General features: G+C 46.6%; 1 protein-coding gene across 7 annotated transcripts in view; it reads right to left on the reverse strand.

Moving 5' to 3' along the window:
- MTCL1 (microtubule crosslinking factor 1) overlaps positions 1-26,155 on the reverse strand; it is a 190,955-nt gene that overhangs the window by 16,148 nt on the left and 148,652 nt on the right. For all 7 annotated transcript variants that reach the window (XM_056521591.1, XM_056521587.1, XM_056521590.1 and 4 more), the window contains 2 exons: positions 14,307-14,474; positions 592-843 (listed from right to left, as the gene is read on the reverse strand). In XM_056521591.1, the coding sequence (XP_056377566.1) occupies positions 592-843; positions 14,307-14,474 (420 nt within the window). The remainder of the gene's footprint in view (positions 1-591; positions 844-14,306; positions 14,475-26,155) is intronic.

The raw sequence follows: 26,155 nt of genomic DNA on the forward strand, positions 1-26,155 counted from the left end.
AGGCTAAAGGGGGACATATTGCACGCGCTAAAGGGGGACATACTGCACGGGCTAAAGGGGGACATACTGTACGGGCTAAAGGGGGACATACTGCACGGGCTAAAGGGGAACATTTAGCCCGTGCAGTATGTCCCCCTGTAGCTCCTGCAGTATCTCCCCCTTTAGCCCGTACAGTATGTCCCCCTTTACACATAGAGCTCATTGGGAGCACTGCTCTATGTCCTCAGGGAGGGGAGATGAGGGAGGGGACCTGCCGTGGAGATCTATGTCCTCAGGGAGGGGGCGTGCCGTAGAGATCTGCATCCAGCCGAGCTCAGGGAGGGGAGATGAGGGAGGGGGCGTGAACCTCCTACCTCCCCTTGCTCTGCCCTCCCCCAGTTCTAGCTTCGGAAATGTTCGGAGAGCTGGGGGAGGAGCGGACGCATAGATCTACGGGGGAGCAAAAAAACACCTCACACCGGGGGCTGCACTGAGATCACGGGGGTCCCAGCAACCAGACATCTTATCCCCTATCTTTTGGATAGAGGATAAGATGTATAAAGCCGGAATATCCCTTTATCTTGCTTGCTATGTTTTATGTATAGAGCCTACCTGTTCTATTCTTCTCAGGAGTTCTTTCCGGTGCTGCTCCCATTCATGTCTCTCTCTGTCATATCGCTCCAGAATCTCTTCCCTATCCTGAGTCCAGTTCTTATCGCTCTGCTGGATTTGTCTGCGGAGGTCCATCACCAACCTATGGCTCACAGCCAACAGCTTCTTGTACTCATCGCGTTCAAGATTGAAGGAGGCCTTCTTCTCGGTGGGGCTCAAGTCTCCAAGCGTTCTCGGCTTTCTTGTTTCAAACTGTATGAAGGAAAATGAAAATATTCTTGTAACAAAATTGAAAAGTGAAAGTGAAAGTGTTCATTTCATCTATACTTTATACACACACCATTGCATTCACATTAGAGACTATGGGGGGGGGGGGGTATTTATCAATTTTGCCTGTTGACAGTTTCTTTTTACCCTTTTTTTTTCACTTTGGTTTTCGTGGACATGCACCAAATTTATCATTTGGTGCAAGTTGTTAGTAATTTTGGCTCAAATGTTGAAATCAGCTGTTCACAGCGCCTTTTACACAGAACTTACCCCCACAGAGGACACGTATTTTACCCTGCAGAGCAGCCATTTCGGGGTCCCTCCTGCAGTATATCAGCAAGCGACAGGAGTTATTTTCTTTTGTGGGGTTTATAGCCACCATGTGAAATGGATTTTATTTTCAACTTGGGTAGTTTTTTTTTTTTTGTTACTTTAGTGCAGTGGTCTTCAACCTGCGGACCTCCAGATGTTGCAAAACTACAATTCCCAGCATGCCCGGACAGCCGTTGGCTGTCCGGGCATGCTGGGAGTTGTAGTTTTGCAACATCTGGAGGTCCGCAGGTTGGAGACCACTGCTTTAGTGCTTACCTTTCCTGAACCTGTGCGGCCATGTCCAATGCTGACTCTACGGAGGGTGAAGGTCCCTCAGAGACAACTATGTCGCAGGATATTATTGCACAGCCCTGGAGGCGTCGCTGCTTTCACAAAAAAAATGTTTTAATGTATTTTGACGCCTTTACATTTTCTGACATTGCTAATAGAGATGAGCAAACTTACAGTAAATTCGATTCGTCACGAACTTCTCAACTCGGCAGTTGATGACTTTTCCTGCATAAATTAGTTCAGCTTTCAGGTGCTCCGGTGGGCTGGAAAAGGTGGATACAGTCCTAGGAAAGAGTCTCCTAGGACTGTATCCACCTTTTCCAGCCCACCGGAGCACCTGAAAGCTGAACTAATTTATGCAGGATAAGGTATCAACTGCCGAGCCGAGAAGTTCGTGACGAATCGAATTTACTGTATGTTCGCTCATCTCTAATTGCTAAGTGTGTTTTCCATGTGCAAAATTTCTTGGCGGGGATTTGCGCCCAAAAAACGGGATTTGCCCCAAAAATCGATTGCCACAAATGATGAATGACTGACTAAAGTTAAAATCACACACAGGACCGTGTGATTTTGAGAAAGTTGTAAAAATGACAGTGGAGAAGATGCGCCAAACTTTGGTGCAAAAAGACACTGCGCCAAAGTATTGCGCCAAAGTTACGTGAAAAAAAAAAACACATAAATCCTTTGATAAATACCCCCCTATCTCTTTATCATTTACTCAAAACATTTATATTGTTTTAGTTTCAGAGGATTTTCTGTTTAACAACTTCAGAGGTCCATGTCACTTTAAAAAACCTGCTGACAGGTCACAAAGACATGTCAAAAGTTTGATAAGCTTTGGTCTTGGGGTTCAAACCCCACTTATTAGGAAAAACAACTCGTCTAAGAGAAAAGCAAGGGCAGGCACTATTGCTATAAAAATGAGGTACAGCACTTAAAAGGTCAGCAAAGATGTACAACAATGGGGGTGCACAGCTCCAGAAAAGATAGTAGTATAATAAAACAGCTACCCTATAGAAAAAGAGAAAAGTGGAACTCACCCAATATGTTAAAACAAACATCTTTAAATAAAACTTAATTTACAACATGCTCAGATTTGAAGCGGAGAGTCTGTGGTCAGCACTGGGCTGAATGACCGGTGGAGAGGCTGACATCCGTTTCCTGGTCTGCCCGCTTTCTCTGAGCCTTAGAGATGCACTGAAATTTCACTAACCAAAATATATTGGCAGGAAAAAGGGGCATGGGTTAAGAAGTGACGTAGTTTGCAAACCAGCCAATGGGACATACAGTGGAAGCAGAAGGGGCGTCGGAAGTATTCGCCATTGCCCAACACCATGCTGTGGCTCGGGGGCTCCCCATCAGCTCCCAAGGCCACTGAGACCACTTACTGCTGGCAGCTCATCATTACCTCACCTCTCTCTGACTGCAGTGGCTATAAGTACAGCTACAGGGGACAGGTCCTACTTGTTAGTTAGGCCTGATGAAGTTGCGCAAGCGCAGCGAAACGCGTTGTATTTAATAAATCCATTGATTTTACTTGGCTTCCTGATGGTTCCTCTCTGCGCCAGACAAACTCCTGAATCCATGGTCATTCGGTTTTGATTTTACTTGTTAGTTAGGGGAAAGGACTTATAAGACACTATCTAAAGCAGTGATCTTTAACCTGTAGCTCTCCAGCTGGTGCAGAACTATAACTACAACTCTGGTGGAAAACATATATATTTGTTTTCTAAATCAACTGGTGCCAGAAAGTTAAACAGATTTGTAAATTACTTCTATTAAAAAAATCTTAATCCTTCCGGTACTTATTAGCTGCTGAAGACTACAGAGGAAATTATTTTGGAACACTGTCTGCTGACATTGCTGTCCATTTTAGGAACTGTCCAGAGTAGAAGAAAATCCCCATAGCAAACATATGCTGCTCTGGACAGTTCCTAAAATGGACAGAGATGTCAGCAGAGCCCTGTGCTCATGATGTCAGCAGGGAGCACTGTGTTCCAAAAAGAAAATCATTTCCTCTGTAGTATTCAGCAGCTAGTAAGTACTGAAATAATTAAGATTTTTTAATAGAAGTAATTTACTAATCTGTTTAACTTTCTGGCACCAGTTGATTTAAAAAAAAAAAAAAAGTTTTCCACTGGAGTACCCCTTTAAGGACTTCCTACTGTAAATTCACAGCAAGTAGTTCATGTCCTTAAAGGGGTACTCCGGTGAAAACCTTTTTTCTTTTTAAATCAACTGGTGCCAGAAAGTTAAACAGATTTGTAAATTATGAATTCGAGTAGAATACAGACATGGTGCACATCTACAATCTTGTATAATGATCTGGTTGCTTCTCAGCACAATATCAAAAACTAACAGGTTGTTAGTATACATTTTTGATCAAAAAGTACAAGCCCACTCGCCACGTCAAGGCCACCTATTCAGAGTGGGTCCCTAACACCCCTAGCATAAAATGGCGTAGCACCGGGCGGCGACCACAACCGCCGCGACACAGATGCCCACGGGGGGGGGGGGGGAATAGTGGGTGGAGCGGCCCACTGGCAGAGCGGCCCCAATGCCTCTCAAACCAGTCTATGGGCCGCACCCGCCCACAGACACAGCGCCACGGACGCCGCCCCGCACCACACCAGTGTGAACAAGGTGTAATAGCTCACTTACCTTGCTCTCCCAGTCAGACTGGGAGGCTGCTAGGAGTGAAATGGCCCTAGTGTGGTTAATTACCACCTATATAGGTTTGGGCTGAGGGGGTGGGGAAGAGTGCAGCACATGTTCAAAAAAAAAAAAAAAAAGGAAGGATAGAAATCACAATATGAATTCGAGTAGAATACAGACATAGCGCACATCTACAATCTTGAATAATGATCTGATTGCTTCTCAGCACAATATCAAAAACTAACAGGTTGTTAGTATACATTTTTGATCAAAAAGTACAAGCCCACTCGCCACGTCAAGGCCACCTATCCAGAGTGGGTCCCTAACATCCCTAGCATAAAAAGGCGTAGCTGCCTCCCAGTCTGACTGGGAGAGTATGGTAAGTGAGCTATTACATCCCTGTTCACACTGGTGTGGTGCTGTGCGGTGTCCGTTGCTGCCGTGGCGCCGTGTCTGCGGGAGGGTGCGGCCCATAGACTGGTTTGAGTGGCATTGGGGCTGCTCTGCCAGTGGGTTGTTCCCCCCTGTGGGCATTGGCGTCGCGGCGGTGGTGGTCGCCGCCCGGTGCTGCGCCATTTTATGCTAGGGACGTTAGGGACCCACTCTGGATAGGTGGCCTTGACGTGGCGAGTGGGCTTGTACTTTTTGATCAAAAATGTATACTAACAACCTGTTAGCTTTTGATATTATGCTGAGAAGCAATCAGATCATTATACAAGATTGTAGATGTGCGCCATGTCTGTTTTCTACCTGAATTCACACTGTGATTTCTATCCCCTCCTTTTTCTTTGTTTTAACATGTGCTGCACTCTTCCCCACCCCCCCCCAGCCCAACCCTATATAAGCAGTAGTTAGCTGCACATGGGCCATTTCTTTCCTAGCTGCCTCCCAGTCTGACTGGGAGAGTATGGTAAGTGAGCTATTACATCCCTGTTCACACTGGTGTGGTGCTGTGCGGTGTCCGTTGCTGCCGTGGTGCTGTGTCTGCGGGAGGGTGCGGCCCATAGACTGGTTTGAGTGGCATTGGGGCTGCTCTGCCAGTGGGTTGTTCCCCCCTGTGGGCATTGGCGTCGCGGCGGTGGTGGTCGCCGCCCGGTGCTGCGCCATTTTATGCTAGGGACGTTAGGGACCCACTCTGGATAGGTGGCCTTGACGTGGCGAGTGGGCTTGTACTTTTTGATCAAAAATGTATACTAACAACCTGTTAGTTTTTGATATTATGCTGAGAAGCAATCAGATCATTATACAAGATTGTAGATGTGCACCATGTCTGTTTTTCTACCCGAATTCAGATTTGTAAATTACTTCTATTAAAAAAATCTTAATCCTTCCTGTACTTATTAGCTGCTGAATACTACAGAGGAAATTATTTTCTTTTTGGAATTCTCTCTGATGACATCACGAGCACAGTGCTCTTTGCTGACGTCATTATAATAATAATAATAATAATAATAATAATAATAATAATAATAATAAAAATAATAATAATAATAAAAATAATAATAATAACTCTTTATTTATTGTTGTCATTAGTGGAATTTGAACCCAAGGCCCCAGCACTGCAAGGCAGCAGTGCTAACCACTGAGCCACCATGCTGCCCTTAGCATACATCTGCTATGCACGGTTGCTAAAATGGACAGAGATGTCAGCAGAGAGCACTGTGGTCGTGATGTCATCAGTGTTCCAAAAAGAAAGGAATATCCTCTGTAGCATTTAGCAGCTAATAAGTACTGGAAGGATTAAGATTTTTTTATAGAAGTAATTTACAAATATGTTTAACTTTCTGGCACCAGTTGATTTAAAAGAAAAAAGATTTTCACCAGAGTACACCTTTAAACCAATGCCACTGCATATTTATGGCGTGCGCATGCAGGGCACCTCGAAGAAAAGAAAGACCTTCTTCCATCCTTTCTAATTTAATGTACACAGTTCTCAGTCAATAAATATACTCAAAGAACTCTGTGTGATATATTTGAGGTAGTGTTACTGCCCCTGTTGGTCATATGACTGGGATACTGGTACAAGCAGGCTGCTCCTGGGTCTTGCAGGGCTCACTTTCCCATTAACTCGGACTGTTGTTTAGTATAATATAATGTACAATATAAAAAAAATATAAAGTAAAAAACGTCCTCAACGCTAGCTGTACATCAGCCATGTCATATATACTTTAGAGTTACACTGTATGAATAGATATACAGTGACCCCCCAACCTACGATAGCCCCGACATACGATCATTTCAACATGTGATGGCCTCTCAGAGGCCATCGCATGTTGAAGGCAGTATCAACATACGATGCTTTTGTATGTCTGGACCATTGCATAAACGGCTATCCGGCAGCACAGACTGCTTCAGCTACCACTGGATAGCCGTTTACGGTGCACTGTATGGTCCGCTGACGATCACTTACCTGTCCTCGGGGCTCCGGCGCGTCCTCTTCGGGATCCCCTGCATCGTCGGCGCTCTTCATCGAGGTCATCACGTCACTGCGCACGCCGTCCTGTCATCCAATAGGAGCGGCGTGCATAGCGACGTGATGGCGGCGACGGAGAGCGAGGATGCCGGGGAAGCAGAGGCCTTGCCGGAACGTCGGGGACACCTCGGGGACGCGGCGACAGTGATGGAAGGCGACATCCAGGGCAGCCGTGACGAGCGGTGACGGTCCGGAGCGGCGGGGACAGGTGAGTACAACTTCCTATACCAGTGGTCTACAACCTGCGGACCTCCAGATGTTGCAAAACTACAACACCCAGCATGCCCGGACAGCCAACGGCTGTCCAGGCATGCTGGGTGTTGTAGTTTTGCAACATCTGGAGGTTCGCAGGTTGTAGACCACTGTCCTATACTTTACATTGCACGGATCCCTCAACATGCAATGGTTTCAACAAACGATGGTCCATTTGGAACGGATTACCATCATATGTTGAGGGACCACTGTATAACTGAAAATAGTCTATTTATATAACTAGCTTTACAAATGAACAGTCTATTGTGTGGTCACAAAACAAATCTCAACAAAATCATATTGAATCATAAAGTTATAGGTCAGAATTTACTAAGCTTATTGGGGGAGATTTATCAAAACCTGTGCAGAGGAAAAGTTGCTGAGTTGTCCATAGCAACCAATCAGATCGCTTCTTTCATTTTTAACAAGGCCTCTGCAAAACTTAAGAAGCGATCTGATTGGTTGCTATGGGCAACTGGGCAACTTTTCCTCTGCGCAGGTTTTGATAAATCTCCCCCATTGTGTCTTGTTTCTGGTGTATTTTGTACAATTGTTTTCTGTCACACATATTGGACACATTCATCAAGCATTTGCTCAATTTTTCTTTTCTTTCTTTTTCATTTTTAGTTTTTGCCTAAAAAGAGGACGTGGTTTAAACATTGTGGCTTTTCAGAGACTCTAAATTACATAGAGTTTCAGAGACTCTTAATTACATAAATTGAACATTTTTTGCCGAACTCTACTTGACTTAAAGGGTACCTCTCATCAAAAAAACTTTTGATATATTATAGATTAATATATGCAGAATAACTTTACAATTGCATGTTATTAAAAAATATGCTTCTTTCTATTTAAATTTCCACTTTGAATAAATGACCACTAGGGGTCTCCCTACCAGTTCTGGCAGCAAGCATTTCAGACTCATGCTGGAGTCCTAAACACTACGAGCTGCCAGTCTGCTTTGTTCACAAAGGAGAACACTCAGAGCTGCCAGCCTGCTTTGTTCACAGCCTGTTTGGCTGTGAACAAAGCAGGCTGGCAGCTCTGAGTGTTTAGGACTCCAGCATGAGTCAGAAATGCTTGCTGACAGGACTGATCGGGAAAAATACAATAGAAAGAAGCATATTTTTCATTAACATGCTATTGGAACGTTATTCAACATTCATTAATCTAAAATATATCAAAAGTTTATTTGATGAGAGGTGACGTGAAAACCACACAACAAGATCGTACATTGAAATAAAAATGTACGCATTGCACGACCTGTACAAGTTTTGTGCAATTGAATCTGGCATAAAGAAGAATGTGCAAGCTTAAATAATAGGTGAAAAAGTTATCAATTATAAATTCCTTTCTTAGCCTTTATACTAAAATACCTAAAATAGTCAAACTTTTTTCTAGTCCTGAAGTCCAAAAAAATACCCTTGATCTGAACTGGTTAATAATATTTTACATTTTGAGAAATAAGAGACATACAATGATGACACATATTCTTCCAATTGAAAAGTAAGTTTGGATTAGATACTGCACATGGTTAAATGGAAGAAACATGATATCATATTGTGAGCAGACGCAGTGTCTGTCTCGGGGAACACCCAGATTTAGATCGGAAAAGGAGTGATTTATAACCCAAGCATCTCATTAGTGGCCAGCGTCTCCTCTCTGCATCGAATGATCTTGTTCCAGATATTACCGTCATCCAGATAATCTTTCTTCCACACAAACGTATTTCAACCTGTCAGTGTGAAGTGGTTGCCAGGAGCAATTGGAAAATCCTTAGTGCGGTGTCCTGATTACCAAACCACCTGCCAAGGAACAAACAACTAAAGCAGTAATACGGCGAGCCCGCAACTTACAATGGCCTCGGGTTACAATATCTTCAACATACAATGGTCTTTCCTGGACCATTGCAACTTGAAGCCGTACTCAACACAGAATAAGTTGGGATCTGTAGCTTGTGTGAATGGCTGGAAGATCGGACAATTAGAATGGGCATTTTACTGGTAAAACTGTATTTTTGAAGTGCGTGCACTGTGTAGTTGTGCTCCCCTACAGTATAATGGAGTACACTAAGGACCTGTGCCAGGACTAGTTGCTTCTTTGGACATCTGGTGGGGGTGGCTCCAATTTGAATGTCTGATACACTGTGCATACTGTACAGGAACCTGAAGAAGAGTCTGCCCTCTATGTATAAAGTCATTTCAAGCATCTAGCGGCTATTTCTGACTTGTATATGTAAGGACTTTCTTGTTTTTATTAGTTTTGGAGACTATGGGGGAGATTTATCAAAACCTGTCCAGAGGAAAAGTTGCCCAGTTGCTCATAGCAACCAATCAGCTCGCTTCTTTCATTTTTAACAAGGCCTCTGCAAAATGAAAGAAGCGATCTGATTGGTTGCTATGGCAACTGGGCAACTTTTCCTCTGGACAGGTTTTGATATATCTCCCCCTATGGAACCAATTACCAGTTTTCCATAGAATAATGGTCTAAACATACAATGGTCATCCTGCAACCAATTAATATTGTAACTGGAGGGACCACTGTATATGTTACCAAAGCAATCCATGTAAATGGAAAGGCTGTCACTCCTCACTATAGAGAAGATGCAAATCTAACTTATAAATCAATGTCTTCAGCAACCTTCAGCAATAAAGAAATGCAAACACCAGATTAAAGCATACAAAGATACGCCCATTATACGCCCATACAAGATTACGCCTGCTCTAGTGACAACACAGTCTATCACTTCACAAAGTGCAATAGATCCAATAGACTTCATGAAAGCTACACCCTCACTACAGGGACTGTTCATAAAGATGCAGCCTGTCACCATCCAGTGAAAGAAATGCTAGAAGGAATGTATCCGAAGAAGGTGACCAAGTGGTTAAAACTATTTTTTGTTAAATATATTTGTTAAAATAATTATTTCGTTTTTACATTACTATCTATAATTAGAAACTCAACTCAAATAATGACAGTTACCACTTGGCCTATCCTGCAATGATCACAGCCGTCACATCATCATCGGAGGCAGAACTGCACAACCTATGCATGACATTCCTATGACAGATAACAAAGTGTCCTCAGAAGGATGACATCAGTTGCGCTAACAGAGTACCCAGAATAACAGTACCAGTAGGGTGCCCCTCCTTTAATAGTACTAGGATAGTACCCCATTCATAAACAGTGCAAGGAGGTTGTCTCCCCTTATAAATAGCAACAGCACAGTACCCCACCATAATTTGTTCAGACAGGCTATCCTAAATAAACAGTGATGTTTTTTCAATTTTTTTTTTAGACTTGGGAAACTAAAATGTAAAGGACAAGGGGCGTGGACCCTCTGTGCAAACCAAATGGTTTGTCTTGGGTTTGAACCACTATTGAGGGTGTTGTCTAAGCATCTCCTAGGTTTTCATTCTTTAATACTCTCATATTAGGATCTGGTCTTCACTGCTTTGGGCTACCAGGTCGCTACCTTTGAGAGTGGTCCCGGTGTGAGTAGAGGCTGGTGCAGTGGACATAAAGACACCTGTGCAAAGCATTAAGGAGTCAAGGAGAAGCAAGGCCAGGTACAGGCTGAGGTCTAGGGCGGGTAACACAGATTTGTGGTAAATCGTTCAGGTCATAGGAGAGGCAATAAGGTAAAGGGACATAGTAAGCAAAGGTCAAGGTAGAGTGGGTGTGGCTGTTTCATATAGCAGGTGATTGGAAAGAGAAGAATTTGGATGCATGCCCTGACCCTTTAAGAATCAGGAAGGGAGTGTCCTAAGGGTAGAGCCAAGAGTGGCAGTGACAGAAGCATAGACTAGGGGGCATGGATTAAAGGTAACCCGGTGGCCTTACTTGTTAAAAACTGTAGTACGTGGATTGCCACAGTAACATCAAGTCTGCAAACTTATGGACTGATAAACAGCAAATCTTCTTTAAAATAAGATACCGTAAATAAAAAAATCCTCTCTGAAAAGACCATCAGCGACCTACAAACATATTTTCCTATGACAAGAGTTCCTTTTGTACATTGGCTCACTTCTTCTGGTTTAGTGCTGTCCCCCGTCCCCCCCTTCTGGTTAACACTACTGGCCACCCACTGTGATGTGGTGGCAGTGCTTATCCATTGTGATGGGCCCCTACATTCTCAGGACCAATAAATGTTCAGTGGGTTGATCACCACCGATCAGACAGTGATGGCAAATCCTAGTTGTATAATTTTATAATTTTTAAACTTAACATCCAGACTACAATAACGTACCCAGGAGACTGGTACTCTTGTCAGAAAGTGGTAAATGAAGATACAAGACCCGTGGATAGAATGAGCTATCACCTTAGGACTCTTATAATTACAGGCCAGAGATTAGATGGAACCATGTACAGGATTTCGGAAAGGATTTATTCCTAGCATAGTGCACTTTGGTTCGAAGCAGAGAAATGAGGTTAATCTCAATTGTAATCTCCGTTTAATCTTGCTCTGTCTCACTAATCTTTTTCCTCTAGGCACATCTGAGAAGGCAGCCACATCCTTACTTTTATTTGTGAACTGTTTGGTTTTTCAAGTCCTAACATATTCAATTTTTGATATGCTTAATCTCAAGAACGATTAACAACCTGTAAACAATCTGACGGACACCAAGGTTGTTCTGGAGAAGGAAAGTTGCTATCTGATCAGCAGTGGTTTGTTATTTGTATCAAATTACATAGAGCAGCCAGAAAGTAATAAGATGTGAGTCTTTCAATTTATTATACACAGCAATACACTAAACATCCAAATCTCTCCTATCTGACTTTTAAAATCTATTGGCAGATCCAGTCAATTTTGGTGAAATCTGTCAGAATAGATAAACAATGTAATGTCTACAGACAACCCTAGACATAAGTCTAAGCACATCTCATGTCTGTGTTTCCCTTTAGACCACAGTTACAGCAGGTAACTATAAGGGTGCGTTCACACGTACAGGATCCTGAGCAGATTTGATGCGCCGGATTTGTAACCAGATTAGAAGCTGTGCTCAGTCATTTAGTTTACCGTATTTTTCGCTGTATAAGACGCACTTTTTCTTCCCCAAAACTGGGGGGAGTTGGTGCGTCTTATACGGCGAAAACACACCTATTGCGGCGGTCCCTGTGGCGGTGATGCCCTGTATTAACCCTTCAGATGCGGCGATCAAAGCTGACCGCGAAGTGAAAGTGACACTAACCCGGCTGCTCAGTCGGGCTGTTCGGGACCGCCGCGGTGAAATTGCGGCGTCTCGAACAGCTTACAGGACACCGGGAGGGACCTTACCTGCCTCCTCGGAGTCTGCTCCGTGCTGGGATCCCCTGCATGGCCGGGGCTCTCCTTCGATGTCAACACGTCGTCGCGCATGACGTCCCGTCATCCAATAGTAGGAGCGGCGTGCATAGCAACGTGATGACGGCGACGGAGAGCGTGGATCCTGGGGAAGAAGAAGTCCGGAGCGTCGGGGACACCACGGGGACGCAGCGACAGCGATGGAGCGACATCCAGGGCAGCGGTGACGAGCGGTGAAGGGTCCGGAGCGGCGGGGACACGTGAGTATTACCTCCTATAACAGTGGTCTTCAACCTGCGGACCTCCAGATGTTGCAAAACTACAACTCCCAGCATGCCCGGACAGCCAACGGCTGTCCGGGCATGCTGGGAGTTGTAGTTTTGCAACATCTGGAGGTCCGCAGGTGGAAGATCACTGTTGGGTTCAGAATCTTTTTTTTCTAGATTTTGCGTCCTATAGGGCGAAAAATACGGTACATTGAAATCTGCAGCAGAAAATCCTGTGCATCAAATCCTGCGCATCAAATCTGCATACGTGTGAACACACCCTAAAGTAGTATTCCTATGTGGGACATCTATGGCTCATCCACAGGATATACCATAATTGTCTGACAGATGCGGTCCAATAAACCTTTGTGCTTCCCCAATGCCCATTAAATTATTGGCAACAACTATTTATTGCAGAATCTGGAAAGCTGACATGTTATCTAATGTGTATGATCACCTTAACCCCATAAGGCCATTTTGGCCTTAAGGACACGGCCAATTATTATTTTTGTACTTTTGTTTTTTCCTACTTCCCTTCAATCCTAACACTTTAAAATTTTCACCTACAGACCCATATAAGGGCTTGTTTTTTGCGTCACCAAATGACATCACTCATTTTATAACAATCTGCGGCGAAACAAAAAAAAAAACTTATTTGTGGGGTGAAATAAAACAAACAAACGTCATTTTGAAAATTTTGGGGCTTCCATTTCGGTAAAAATTACACCTTCTCTTTATTCTATAGGTCTATACGGTTACAAAGATATCCAATTTATGTAGGATTTATTTTATTACACTACTAAAATTATAACTAAATGTACCATAAGTATGTTTAAAATTGTCATATTCTGACCCCTATAACTTTTTTATTTTTCCACGTAGGGGGCAGTATGAGGGCTCATTTTGTGCCATGATCTGTAGTTTTTATCGGTACCATTTTTGTTTTGATGGGACTTTTTGATCACTTTTTATTAAAAAAAAATTGGTATATGGAGTGACCAAAAAGGCACAATTTTGGATTTTGGTATTTTTTTACGTGTACACCATAGATTGTGCGGTTTAACTAACCTTATATTTTGATAGTTCGGACATTTACGCACCCGGCGATACCATATATATGTTTATTTTTGTTAACATTATTTTATTTAACAAAAGGGAAAAGGGGGGTGATTCAAGCTTTTATTAGGGGAGGGGCTTATTCACATTTATAAAAAAAAATTTTTTAGTCTTCATTACAGACGCCGCAATCAACTTTGATTGTGGCATCTAAAGGGTTAAAACCGGGCGCTAATCGGCGATGTCCAGTATTAACCCTGTGTCCTGGCTGCTGATAGCAGTCAGAACCCACCGGGTATGAAGCGTGCTAAGCTTGTGAGCATGCTTCAAACCCCAGTAACGGGACCAGGGCTCACAGGTAAGCCCTGTATCCTTAAATACCAGGACGCAAGGGTGTACTCATATTCCCAGCGTCCTTAACGGGTTAAAGGGGTACTCAACCCCTAGACATTTTATCTCCTATCCTAAGGATAGGGGATAAGATGTCTGCTCGCTGGGGGTCTGGCTACTGGGAACCCACGCAATTTCCGGCTACAGCTTTGGGGGACCATGGTCGTGATGTTATGCCACGCCTACTTCATTCATGTCTATGTTCATATTGTTCATAACACCGGGTGCCGGAGATCACGGGGAATCCCAGCAACAGGACTCCTGCAATCAGACATCTTATCCCCTATCCTTTGGATAGGGGATAAGATGTCTAAGGGTGGAGTACCCCTTTAAGTATGTTTTCCTCCCACACTACATAAACAACTTCCAATGGAAGGCAAGGCTCCACTTTGCATAGTTTATTCCTGTATTATGGTTCCTATTACAAATGCATTTACTCGCTTCCTCCTTACATTATGGAATTCCATACCTGCTCCAGACGACATCGCAGTTCTGTTTCCTCCACTTCCCATGCAGCTTTAGCCTCCACATACTGCTGTCGGACTTCGTGTCTGTCTGTTGCTTCATCCCGCAGTTCAGAGCGGAAATCATCCAATAAGCCCTTAAATGCAGCAAGAAGGCGACGGTTTTCACTTGCCTAAAGGGACATACAGTTAGAAATAAATCAACTGAAACAGTAAAAAAGAAGTAACATTTGTAAATAAAGTATTTAATTGTAAGGCCTTGTTCACATGTTCACATCAGTGTTAGGAGCTCCGTTTGCTGATTCTATTATGATGACAGGATTTTTGTGGAGATAAAAAATCCGGCAGGTCAAAGGGAAACCCGACAGACCCCATTCAAAGAGGAACTCTTGAACGGAGCTCAGTAACTCTGATGTGAACATAGCCTAAAAGGTCCAACACCTTCCGGTCTCCACTATTATCACTATGTTATCCCCACTTTCATTCAGCAGTGTCCCGGTATGCTCTTTAGACTTTAGACATGTAGAGACTGGTTGGAGACTGCCTCATCAACCTTTATGTCCACTATTTAGAAACGATTGCTGGACCACTGCATAAATAAAGCACTTTCTCTTTTGTCTCAACCCTATTCCTCTTAAATTTAAGCTTTTAAGCTTTATCAAACAGGACCCTCACTTCTCTTGTTTTGTTAGTGTGTAATGTTGTAATGTCTGAGTATTGTTTTTATATGTAACCTTTAGAATTGTAACGTGCTGTGGAATATTGACGTTATATAAATATTATTATTATTATATGATCAGTAAGCAAAGATTTCCATAGTTCAGATTATGTGCTTCTACATTAATAACAAATGCCTCCTTATCCCCAGGGGTTGGAAGTCTGGCCTTTAGAAGGGTTAATGGCCACAATAACTGCATTGATGTTGAAGGTGGAAGATGTCCATTATAATTGTCCCCAAGGAGATGTTGGCAGTCATCATCCAGCCACATTTTTAAACACAGTGATGTCACACAGTGATCTTCTTGATACTAAAACATAAAAAGGGTCATTTACAGTTTTGTTCGCATAATTCCCATTTCTGATTACAATATATGGAGTAGTATGAAAAACATGCTAAAGTCTCATTTATATCTAGTAGCACTGGGATCAACACTTCTACCTGCTGACTCAACATAAGGTAGAACACTGTCTGTCACTCCGATGTTTTGTACCTTATCCGACACCACAGAAATACACTTCAATGATCTGCCTAGAAACAGCTCTCAGACACCCATCGATTACCAGGGCTTAAGTGGCAGCAAGTATTAAACTTTAATACAATTTGAAGTTATTTAAATGTTGGGTAGGTTTTTAATATAAAAATATGCTCTGGAGGGCGTGGCGCTGACGAAGATGGCCGCACACTGAGGCTGCTCTCACTTCATGTGGCCACAAATTAACTTATTCCTGCAGGTGACCCTGCGCCCTTAGATGGGAAGAATCTCCCATTGCCGACCAAAGCCTCCATCTACCCCTCGGCAATCATCCGCCCCTCCTGGGGGCATTACACGGTTTCTAAGGCCGCCTCAGGCCTCTGCACCCGGCTGTCCGCCCGCTATTACAGGTCCCGTGCTGGGCCTGCTGTCCCGCTCCCTGGGCCCTGCTCCTCCTCGGGCTGCTGAAGTGCCTGTGCTGTCGCAGCTACCTTCACTCTGTGCTGCCCGGACCACGCTCCGTGCGGAGGGCTGACCTCCTCCAGTCTGCTCCTCTGCGGTGCCCTATGGATCCTTTGCTGTGGATACCGCTCCTGCCAGAGCACTGGACCGCTCTCCTCATCACCTCAGGTCCAGTGAGTGGCTCCCCTGACTTGCCTGCAGGGGAGATTAACACTCTGGGCACTAACCTGAAGCCCTCCACACAGGGGAACCTGACCTCCTCCTCCCTCCTGAGCAGTGGGCCATCTTGGGCCTCAACAGTGCAGAGGTCTTCTTCCTCCCCCACCTGCTCCCTTGTTCCTCTAGCTGGACTTTTTGTGCCAGGACTCCCCTCACTTGTGCTCCTTAACAGTGGGCCCATACTGCCTGCCGCAGTGGGGACCAAAGCTGTGCTGCCTGACCCCCCTCTCACGCTGCCCCCTAGACCCCTCTCTGTCAGCTCCACCTTACTTGTCTCACCTAAGCCTCAGAGGATCATGTCAGCCCATAAGCCAAACGTGGGGCTCCACGCTTCACACTCCAGGGGGGCCCCTCAGTCTCTCATGAGCCCTCGGTTTCTCCTTTGCTGGCAGCTCATAAATCCTTGTGGGATGCCTCCTCAGAGGCAGATCTTGCTTGCTCGGCAGTTCCTGCACCCTCCCCTGCCCTGCCTACGGATTGGAGTCAGCTCCTTTCCCAAATTCCTACTAAAGAGGACTTCCACTCACTTATTGCTAAGGTTAAAGATACCTGCCGAGCGGAGATTTCCTCGGTATGCCAAGTCCTATAGCATGTTTCTGACAGAGTGGAGGGTCTGGAAAATGCCCATGACTCCACCAGGGCCTATATTGCTCAGCTTCAATCTACCATTGTGTCAGGATTCGAACCCGTGACCAGCCACATCCCAGGTGGTAGCCCTGCTTACTAGGCTACCGTCTTCTCTGGACATTCCTTCCTGAAACCTATTATGTAACCTTAGTCTTGCCAAGTCTTGCTCATCACCCTTGATTCCCCACACCTGGTACTTCCCTATATAAGTCCAGCCCCTTGCACTCTAGCTTGCTGATTATTGAGCTCCTGAGCCTTGATCAAGCTTCTCCTCATCTGCTGCTCTTGCTACTACTGAAGTCCACTGCTGACCAGGAATTGCCTACCGACTACTCTTCTGCTTTGTCCCTACTTACTGAACTGCTACCACCGTTGCCATCTGGATTGTCTGACCACGCTTATTGCTGCCTGCCCTGACCCACCGCCTTCCTACTGACTACGCCTCTGCCAGACTTCCTGCACTTACTACCTGCCTGCGGTCCTTGCCACTGGGCTCCACTCCTACCTCCAGCCAGCGGTCCTCTAACTCAGGTGAGCCTGTAGGATTGTTACAGAATAATCAGCCGCACTATGGAGTCCGCAATGGCCACTCTGCGTAAGCAGGTCTCCGAACTTCAAGAATTTGGCACTACATTTCAGGAGAAATTTGCCCAGCTCCAAGGCGTAGTCCAAAGCCAACAGAGGGAGATTATTGAACTGCAGAGGCAACTCCTGGACGTCCGCGGCACGTCCGCAGACACCCGCATGCCACTCCCATCAAGATTCAGCGGCGACAGATGCCAGTATCGGGGTTTTCTAAACCAATGCCGCATCTATTTTCAAATGCACCCGGCCCCCTTCACCACCGAGAAAAAGAAGGTGCTCCTGACGGATGAAGCATTAGCATGGGCATCACCATACGTAGAGACTAACAGTCACCTCCTGGACAACCTTAACAACTTCATCACTGCCATGAGTCAAGTCTTCGTTGACCCCAACCGCTGTGCGACAGCCGAGGCGCGACTACATGGTCTGCGGCAAGGGAGACGCTCCGTCGCCGAATACACCGCCGAGTTTCGCCGTTGGGTCACGGACACCACCTGGAACCCAGCAGCACAGAGAAGCCAATTCCGGCGAGGCCTGTCCGAATTAATAAAGGACGAACTCACCAGAGTTGAGGCCCCGGACGATCTGGATGACTTCATTCAGTTATGCATCCGGATAGATCAAAGACTCTCCGAGAGGAAAAAAGAAAGACTCTGGTCCTCGGACCACAGATCCACTTACTCCTTCTCTTCCACCACCCAGCGCGACCCCCAGTCAGTAACTGAACCTATGCAGGTCGACGCTCTACGTAGGTCTCTATCCACAGCTGAGAAGGAGAGAAGGCTGACCGAAAACCTCTGCCTCTACTGTGGGGAGCCAGGTCATTTTGCCATCAAATGTCCTCATAAGATCCGAAAGACTATTGCCGTCACGGAGCTAAAGGAGCGATTACAGACTCCAACTCCGCCTGCAGCCCCCGAAAATAACAACACGGCGGCTCATGGATCCCACTTCATCGTCCCCATCCTCATCGACATTGAGGGGCGACAACTTTCCTGTTCAGCGATGTTAGACTCCGGGGCGGGAGGCAACTTCATGGATTTAACTTTCGCCCGCGAAAAGAACATTCCACTGACAATCAAGGCAGCCCCCGTTGACCTGGAAACCGTTGACGGATCCCCACTCTCCTCGGGGCCGGCCACTCACGAGACCACTGAACTACAACTCCTCATAGAACCAGATCACTGTGAAAAGATCCACTTCTCTCTGATCGCCTCCCCGAAGTTCCCAGTGATCTTGGGCATCCCATGGTTGGCCACCCACAACCCCTCGGTGGACTGGGAAACCCGCTGCATACGATTCCCGTCCGAGTTCTGCTCGCTAAATTGCTCCCACAAACCCGTCCTTCCACCCGAAGACACCAACATCTCAAAACTATCGGTCAAGGATCTGCTACCCCCTCAATACCGCGAGTTCCAGGATGTCTGCGAAAAGAAAAACGCAGACAAGCTGCCACCACACCGACCCTACGACTGCCCTATAGAACTGTTGCCCGGGGCCGAAATACCCTTTTGCAGTATCTACTCCCTCTCAGAGCCTGAACTCAAGGCTCTGAAAGAGTACCTGGACGAGGACCTGAGGAAGGGGTTCATCCGGCCCTCCACCTCCCCTGCGGGAGCCCCCTTTTTCTTCGTAGAGAAAAAAGACTCCTCCCTGCGTCCCTGCATAGACTACAGAAAGCTTAACGACATAACCGTAAAAAATCGGTACCCGCTCCCACTGATTTCAGAACTCCTTGAGAGACTCCGGGCAGCGAAGATCTTCACTAAACTCGACCTTCGAGGGGCCTACAACCTCGTCCGAATCCGCCCTGGGGACGAATGGAAGACAGCTTTCCGGACACGCTATGGTCATTTCGAGTACCTGGTCATGCCTTTCGGACTCTGCAATGCTCCCGCCACATTCCAGCACTTCATTAACGACGTCCTCAGGGACATGCTGGATCTGTTTGTAGTCGTTTACCTGGACGACATCTTGATCTTCTCTGAAGACCTCGAGCAGCACCGCGAACACGTCTGCAGGGTACTGCAGAGACTCCGACAGAACTCTCTCTACATTAAGCTAGAGAAATGCGAGTTTGAGCGAACCACCACTCAGTTCCTCGGATACATCATCTCCCCAGAGGGCATAAGTATGGACCCTGGGAAGGTCCAAGCTGTAATGAACTGGCCCGTTCCGAAAAACGAGAAGGAGATACAAAGATTCATTGGCTTCGCCAACTTCTATCGGAAGTTTATCCGGAACTTCTCCAAGGTCATAGCACCAATCACCCAACTCACCAAGAAGGCAGTCCCCTTCTCCTGGACACCCGAGGCCCAGGAGGCCTTCACCAAGCTGAAACTCCTCTTCACTTCTGCCCCAATCTTAATCCACCCGAACCCCGAGCTCCCATTTACAGTCGAAGTGGATGCATCAGACTCTGCGGTGGGGGCAGTTTTGTCACAACGGACAGGGGAGAGAATGCTATTACACCCGTGTGCATTTTTCTCCCGCCAGATGTCCCCCTCCGAGAAGAACTATGACATTGGGAAAAAAGAACTATTGGCGATCAAGGATGCCTTCTCCGAGTGGAGACACCTGCTGGAGGGAGCCACCAACCCCATAATCATACTAACTGACCACAAGAACCTCGAGTTCATCCGCAGCGCTAAGAGACTCTCGGCCAGACAGGCCAGATGGAGCCTATTCTTTTCCCGCTTCAACTTTCTCATCACCTATCGTCCCGGATCAAAAAACGGCAAGGCTGACGCCCTCTCCAGAATGTTTTCCGAGCCCTCACAGAGTAACAAGGGCCAAGATAACATTTTACCCGAGAGAAGGGTCGTAGGGGCCACCTATTCTAAAGAACTCCTGGGCACAATCAAAGAAGGATATGAAAATGACCCCTTCCTCGCCCACCCCACAGGGAATATCAGCCTTACGTTTAAGAACGGTCATTGGTTTCATCAGGACCTACAACTATATGTACCAGAAATCGCACGGCTCGAAGTGCTCAAACTCAACCATGACTCCAAGCTGGCCGGCCATTTTGGCACAAGAAAGACCCAGGAGCTTCTCTCCCGCTCCTTCTGGTGGCCAACATACAAGGAGGACATCAAGAGGTACATCTCCTCATGCGCGGTCTGTGCCCACAATAAGACTCCTCGTTCCTCTCCCGTGGGTCTGTTACAACCCCTCCCTATTCCCTCCCGCCCCTGGGGCTCGATCTCCATGGACTTTGTGGTAGACCTTCCTCCTTCAAAAGGGATGAACACCATCCTGGTCGTGGTCGACCGTCTCACCAAGATGGCCCATTTCATCCCCTACAAAGGCATACCCACCGCCAAACAGACGGCCGATCTAATTCTCAGAGAGGTCTTCAGGCTGCATGGGATCCCGGACGAAGTGGTCTCTGACCGAGGCGTACAATTTGCCTCAAAGTTCTGGAAGAACTTCTGCCTGGCACTCGGGGTTAAAGTAAACCTGTCCTCCGCTTTCCACCCTCAGTCAAACGGGCAGACTGAGAGAACTAATCAGACCCTAGAGCAGTACCTACGCTGTTTCAGCTCCCACCTGCAGGATGACTGGCTTGACCATCTCCCCACGGCCGAGTTCGCCTACAACAATGCTGAGCACAGCTCAACCAAGCACAGCCCCTTCTTTGCTAACACAGGCTCGCACCCGGTATTCATTCCCCACCTGCCCGTCGCCTCCACCCTCCCAGCAGTGGCCGAACGCGTAACAACCCTACAGGAGGCACAAAAGAACATTATAGACAACCTCCAGCTCGCCCAGAGGCGTTTTAAACAGGGAGCAGACAGACGTCGCAAACCCACCCCGGGCTTCCATGTGGGAGACAAGGTGTGGCTGTCCACCAGGAACCTCAGATTGAAGGTCCCCTCCAAAAAGTTGGCCCAAAGATACATGGGTCCGTTCCGGATCACCGCACAAATCAACGAGGTCACGTTCCGGATTGACCTTCCGGACTCCATTAGGGTGCACCCTGTCTTCCATTGCTCACTCCTCAAGCCATACGTGGAGAACACCTTCACAGGCCGCCACTCGCCCCCTCCACCACCCGTGAGGGTACAGGGTGAAGAAGAATACGTGGTCGCAAAGATCCTCGACTCCAGGATCCACAGGGGAAGACTACAATACCTAATTGGGTGGGAGGGTTACCCTCCCGAGGATAACTCCTGGGAGCCAGAAGAAAATATCCACGCCCCCAGACTGGTAAAAGAGTTCCACCAACGGCACCCTGGTAAGCCTGCCCCTGCGGTGCCCGGAGGTCACCTTGGAAGGGGGGGGAGTACTGTCAGGATTCGAACCCGTGACCAGCCACATCCCAGGCGGTAGCCCTGCTTACTAGGCTACCGTCTTCTCTGGACATTCCTTCCTGAAACCTATTATGTAACCTTAGTCTTGCCAAGTCTTGCTCATCACCCTTGATTCCCCACACCTGGTACTTCCCTATATAAGTCCAGCCCCTTGCACTCTAGCTTGCTGATTATTGAGCTCCTGAGCCTTGATCAAGCGTCTCCTCATCTGCTGCTCTTGCTACTACTGAAGTCCACTGCTGACCAGGAATTGCCTACCGACTACTCTTCTGCTTTGTCCCTACTTACTGAACTGCTACCACCGTTGCCATCTGGATTGTCTGACCACGCTTATTGCTGCCTGCCCTGACCCACCGCCTGCCTACTGACTACGCCTCTGCCAGACTTCCTGCACTTACTACCTGCCTGCGGTCCTTGCCACTGGGCTCCACTCCTACCTCCAGCCAGCGGTCCTCTAACTCAGGTGAGCCCGTAGGATTGTTACACATTGCCTCCCAAACGGAATTTCTCAGTTATCTCCATTCCCATGCTGAGGACTTGGACAATCGGAGAAGACATAATAACATCTGGGTTTGGGGGCTGCCTGAAGCGACTCGGGAGGAGGAACTCCATGTGACCTGAGAGGCTATCTTTAATACTATCCGGGGTGAGCCCCCTTCCCACAAAATCAAGCTGGACAGAGCTCATAGGGCCCTCCACCCTAAATCCAATACTGGTGCTCCCAGGGACGTTATTTGTTGCGTGCACGATTTCCAGCTTAAAGAAGCTATTATGGCCAAAGCCCGTTCCCTGCGGAGCTTTGATTTTGATGGGGCTCCTGTTCACCTGTCCTGGCTCACATTGCTTCATGCTTCTACCCCTTCTGGCTGTTCTGCGCTCCCACCAGGTGCCTCACAGATGGAACTTCCCGTTTGCCATTCGTGCCCGTAGAGATGCACGCTCTGCTTGTCCCTCAGATGGTGCATTGGGACTTGACATCTCCCCCTCTTCCTCCTGTTTGGCATCCTGTCCGTCCCCACCAGTCTGGACAGAATAAGAAGTCTGTGCCCCTGGATCTCAGGGGCTCTCCACGGGCTCCCCCCTGAATTACCATCCGAAGACTGCTGTGCTATGTCTAATTACTGCCTCGGGGATTTAGTTGGCTCCTAGTTCTCTCCTGATTTATGACAATAACACAGCAATGCAATAAAGAATGTCTTTTTGCATGCGTAATGTGATAACAGTGTTTTTGCATTTTTTGGTCACCTGTTCTTTCTTTTTCAGCATGTCTGCTTTTGGCACAGCCTCAGAGAGGGATGTCTGCCTTTTTGGGTGGTGGTTCTCTGCTGACGTTCAGCTATTTTTCCCCTTTTGAGGCTGTGACAATGGACTCTGTTTTTGGGGTGGTTGTTTCCCCATTTTTTCTTCTATGGTGTTGGCTTCTGCATTGGCCATTTGATCAATGGTTAAATTTTTGCTCTGTTTTGTCTTTGTCCTGTCTTTTGTTGTCTTGTCTTCCTGTTGTTGGTTTATCTACCCCCTTGTTGCCCTCTTGTTTTTCTCCCTTACTTTTTTCTCACTTTGTTCCTTTGCTCAGCTCCTCTACTACCAGGATCGAGTTAGCTGTCTCCTCCTGTACTGGTCCGCTGTTATTCTTCGGCAGGCTTACGTGAGTATTTCTCATTATTTGCTATGCTCCTTCCTATTCTTCCATGATGGTTAAGAATGCCTCCCTGAACGTTAAGGGTCTTAACTCCCCCCCTAAGCGGCGTTTGTTGCAGTGGTAGTTGGCGGCACTGCGGGCTGATATAGTTTTCCTTCAGGAGACACACTCACTCATCTCTACTCTCAGGCCTTCTCTGCAGTCTCAGATAGGAAGGTTGCAGGGGTTGCAATTCTCATTTCTAGATCCTGTCCACTTCATGTTTCTTCTTCCTTTGTTGATCCCCTGGGATGTTATGTGGTAGAGGGTATCTTGGGGGGTGTCTCACTCTTTCTCTGTAACATCTATGCTCCTAACACCTCCCAGATTCCATTTCTGTACTGAGTGCTTACTAGGCTTCATAAATATCCTCCTTCTGCCTGGCTTCTTGGGGGGACTTTAATCTCATCTTTTCTCCTTCTCTGAAGTGCCATTCCCTCACTGCCGCACCTGCTACCCCTGCTCAATTGAGCTTTGCCTCGATTTTTTGAAGCATTATTCGGACCTCTTCGTTGTATGATCTCTGGCGAATTAACCATCTGACGGATCGCTCTTTTAGTTTTTATTCCCACCCCCATAAACTGCTTATGCACATTGATTATTTTTTCGGTAATCATCCAATGGTAGACAAGCCGATATCATGGTCTGATCATTATCCTGTTCTCCTTTCCTTCTCCCTCTTGTGTTCGGAGCTGTCATGCCTGACTACTTTGCTACTAACAAAGGGTCAGTTGCTTCTCAGGCTGTCCTATGGGAAGCTAATAAGTCAGTCATCTGAGGGCATTGTATTGCTCTGGGTGCAAGACTTAAACGTGATGCTCTGGCTCGCTCCTGGGAGCTTTGGGCGCAAATCTCCCGGCTGGAAACTCTTCTACTGTCCTCTTCTCTTTCTGTGCTGAGACGACTGGTGGCTGCTCTGGCTCAATTGGGAGCGCTTGCTCTCCACAAGGTTGAGCGTCAACTACTGTATGCAAAACAGCATTTATATGAGAAAGGTACTAAGGCTCATACAATGTTAGCTAGGCAGCTTCATGACCGTGCGGTCGCCCAGTCAACCTCGGCTCTGAAGGATTCTTCTGGTGTTCTCCACTATCATCAGGCTGACATTTCCTGCCTTTTTGTTGACTACTACTCTGGTCTTTACTCTCTTCCTTCTCAGCTTCCGTCTGACCCGGTGGAGCGTGCCGCAGAACTTGACTCCTATTTCACTCGTTGTGGTTTTCCGACGTTGTCGGAACCCGACAGTGAGGTTCTCAACGCTCCTATTTTCCATGAGGAGCTATAAGAGGTCCTTAAGTCTCTTCCTGCGCATAGCTCTCCAGGTCCGGATGGCTTTCCGTATTTGTATTACAAGACTTATGCTTCTATTTTTATACCTAGACTTGTTCCCCTCTAATTCTCTCGTGGGGGAGAGGAGCTTCCGCAGTCCTTCTTACACTCCTTAATTACCTTGATACCTTAGCATGGCAAGGACCCTCATGATTGCTCCGGTTATCGACCCATTGCTCTTCTGAATTCCGATTTGAAACTATTTTCCGTCTCTGCTCCTTTCTCCCTTCCCTTATCCATAAGGATCAGGTTGGGTTTATACCTTGCCGTCAGGGTGGCAATAATACCAGAAGAGTGGTGAGTCTTGTTGACTTTAATTCTCAGTTTGGATGCGGAAAAGGCCTTTGACAGGCTAGGTTGGCCATTCCTTTTCGCCACTCTGCAGAAATTTGGCATCACTGGTAATTTTCTTACCGCACTGTGGGGGCTGGCGTCTACTGCCTCTCTTAAACTTCATCATGCTCCTTCTCCTACTTTCCCCTTGTTTAATGGTACTCCTCAGGGTTGTCCGTTATCCCCCTATGTATAGAGCCTCTGGCTGCCATGATTCGAGGGGATCCGAACATCACTGGCATAACATTTCATGATAGGGAATTTAAGATTTGCCTATTCGCTGATGATGTTTTGCTTACCCTCTCCCTTCCTCTGCTTTTTCTTCCTAACCTTTACAGAGTTCTCCATACCTATGGCATGTTTTCTGGCTATAGGATCAATCTCTCTAAAACTGAAGCGCTCCCACTGAATCTTCCTTTATCCCTGTCTACTCTCTTGCATGCTAAATATTCTTTTAAATGGTCTTCCTCTGCTATTAAGTACCTGGGTGTTTACATTTCTTCCCGCTATTCCTCTCTCTATTCCACTAACTTCATTCCCCTCTTCTATGACCTTAAAGCCCTCATCAAGAAATGGCGTCCGCAATATATTTTGTTTTTTGGCCGTATTGCGGCGGTCAAAATAACGATCCTCCCTCAATTGCTTTATTATTTCGAGACATTGCCGTTCAGTTATTTGCTCTTTTCAGTCGGCTATTTTTCGTTTTATCTGGGATGGGAAACGGCACCCAATGTTGGTTATGATGGCTAGCAGGTCCATGGGGGGCCTAGCGGTCCCTGATGTCATGAAATACTACTGGGCTGCTCATTTCGCCATCTATCTGTGTGGTCTACGTACCATGCATTTAGTCACTGAATTGAGCTGGAGAACTGGGAACTGTGGTTGGCTCCAATTCATCCCAATACCCTTCTTTGGTGGGTCCCTCCGCCTGCCGTCTCTCTGTCTCACTTGCTGGGTCCCATGTCTTTCTATAGGTATGTGTGGGGATACTGTTCCAGGAAGTTCAAGCTGTTTTCCTACCCCTCTCCTATGCAGTCTTTCCTTTACCATCCTGATTTTCCCTCGGGTTTGTCCTCTGGTATGGTGCGAGATTGGGACTCCAGGGGTCA

The sequence above is a fragment of the Hyla sarda genome, chromosome 5 (assembly GCF_029499605.1).
Source record: "Hyla sarda isolate aHylSar1 chromosome 5, aHylSar1.hap1, whole genome shotgun sequence".
NCBI lineage: Eukaryota > Metazoa > Chordata > Amphibia > Anura > Hylidae > Hyla > Hyla sarda.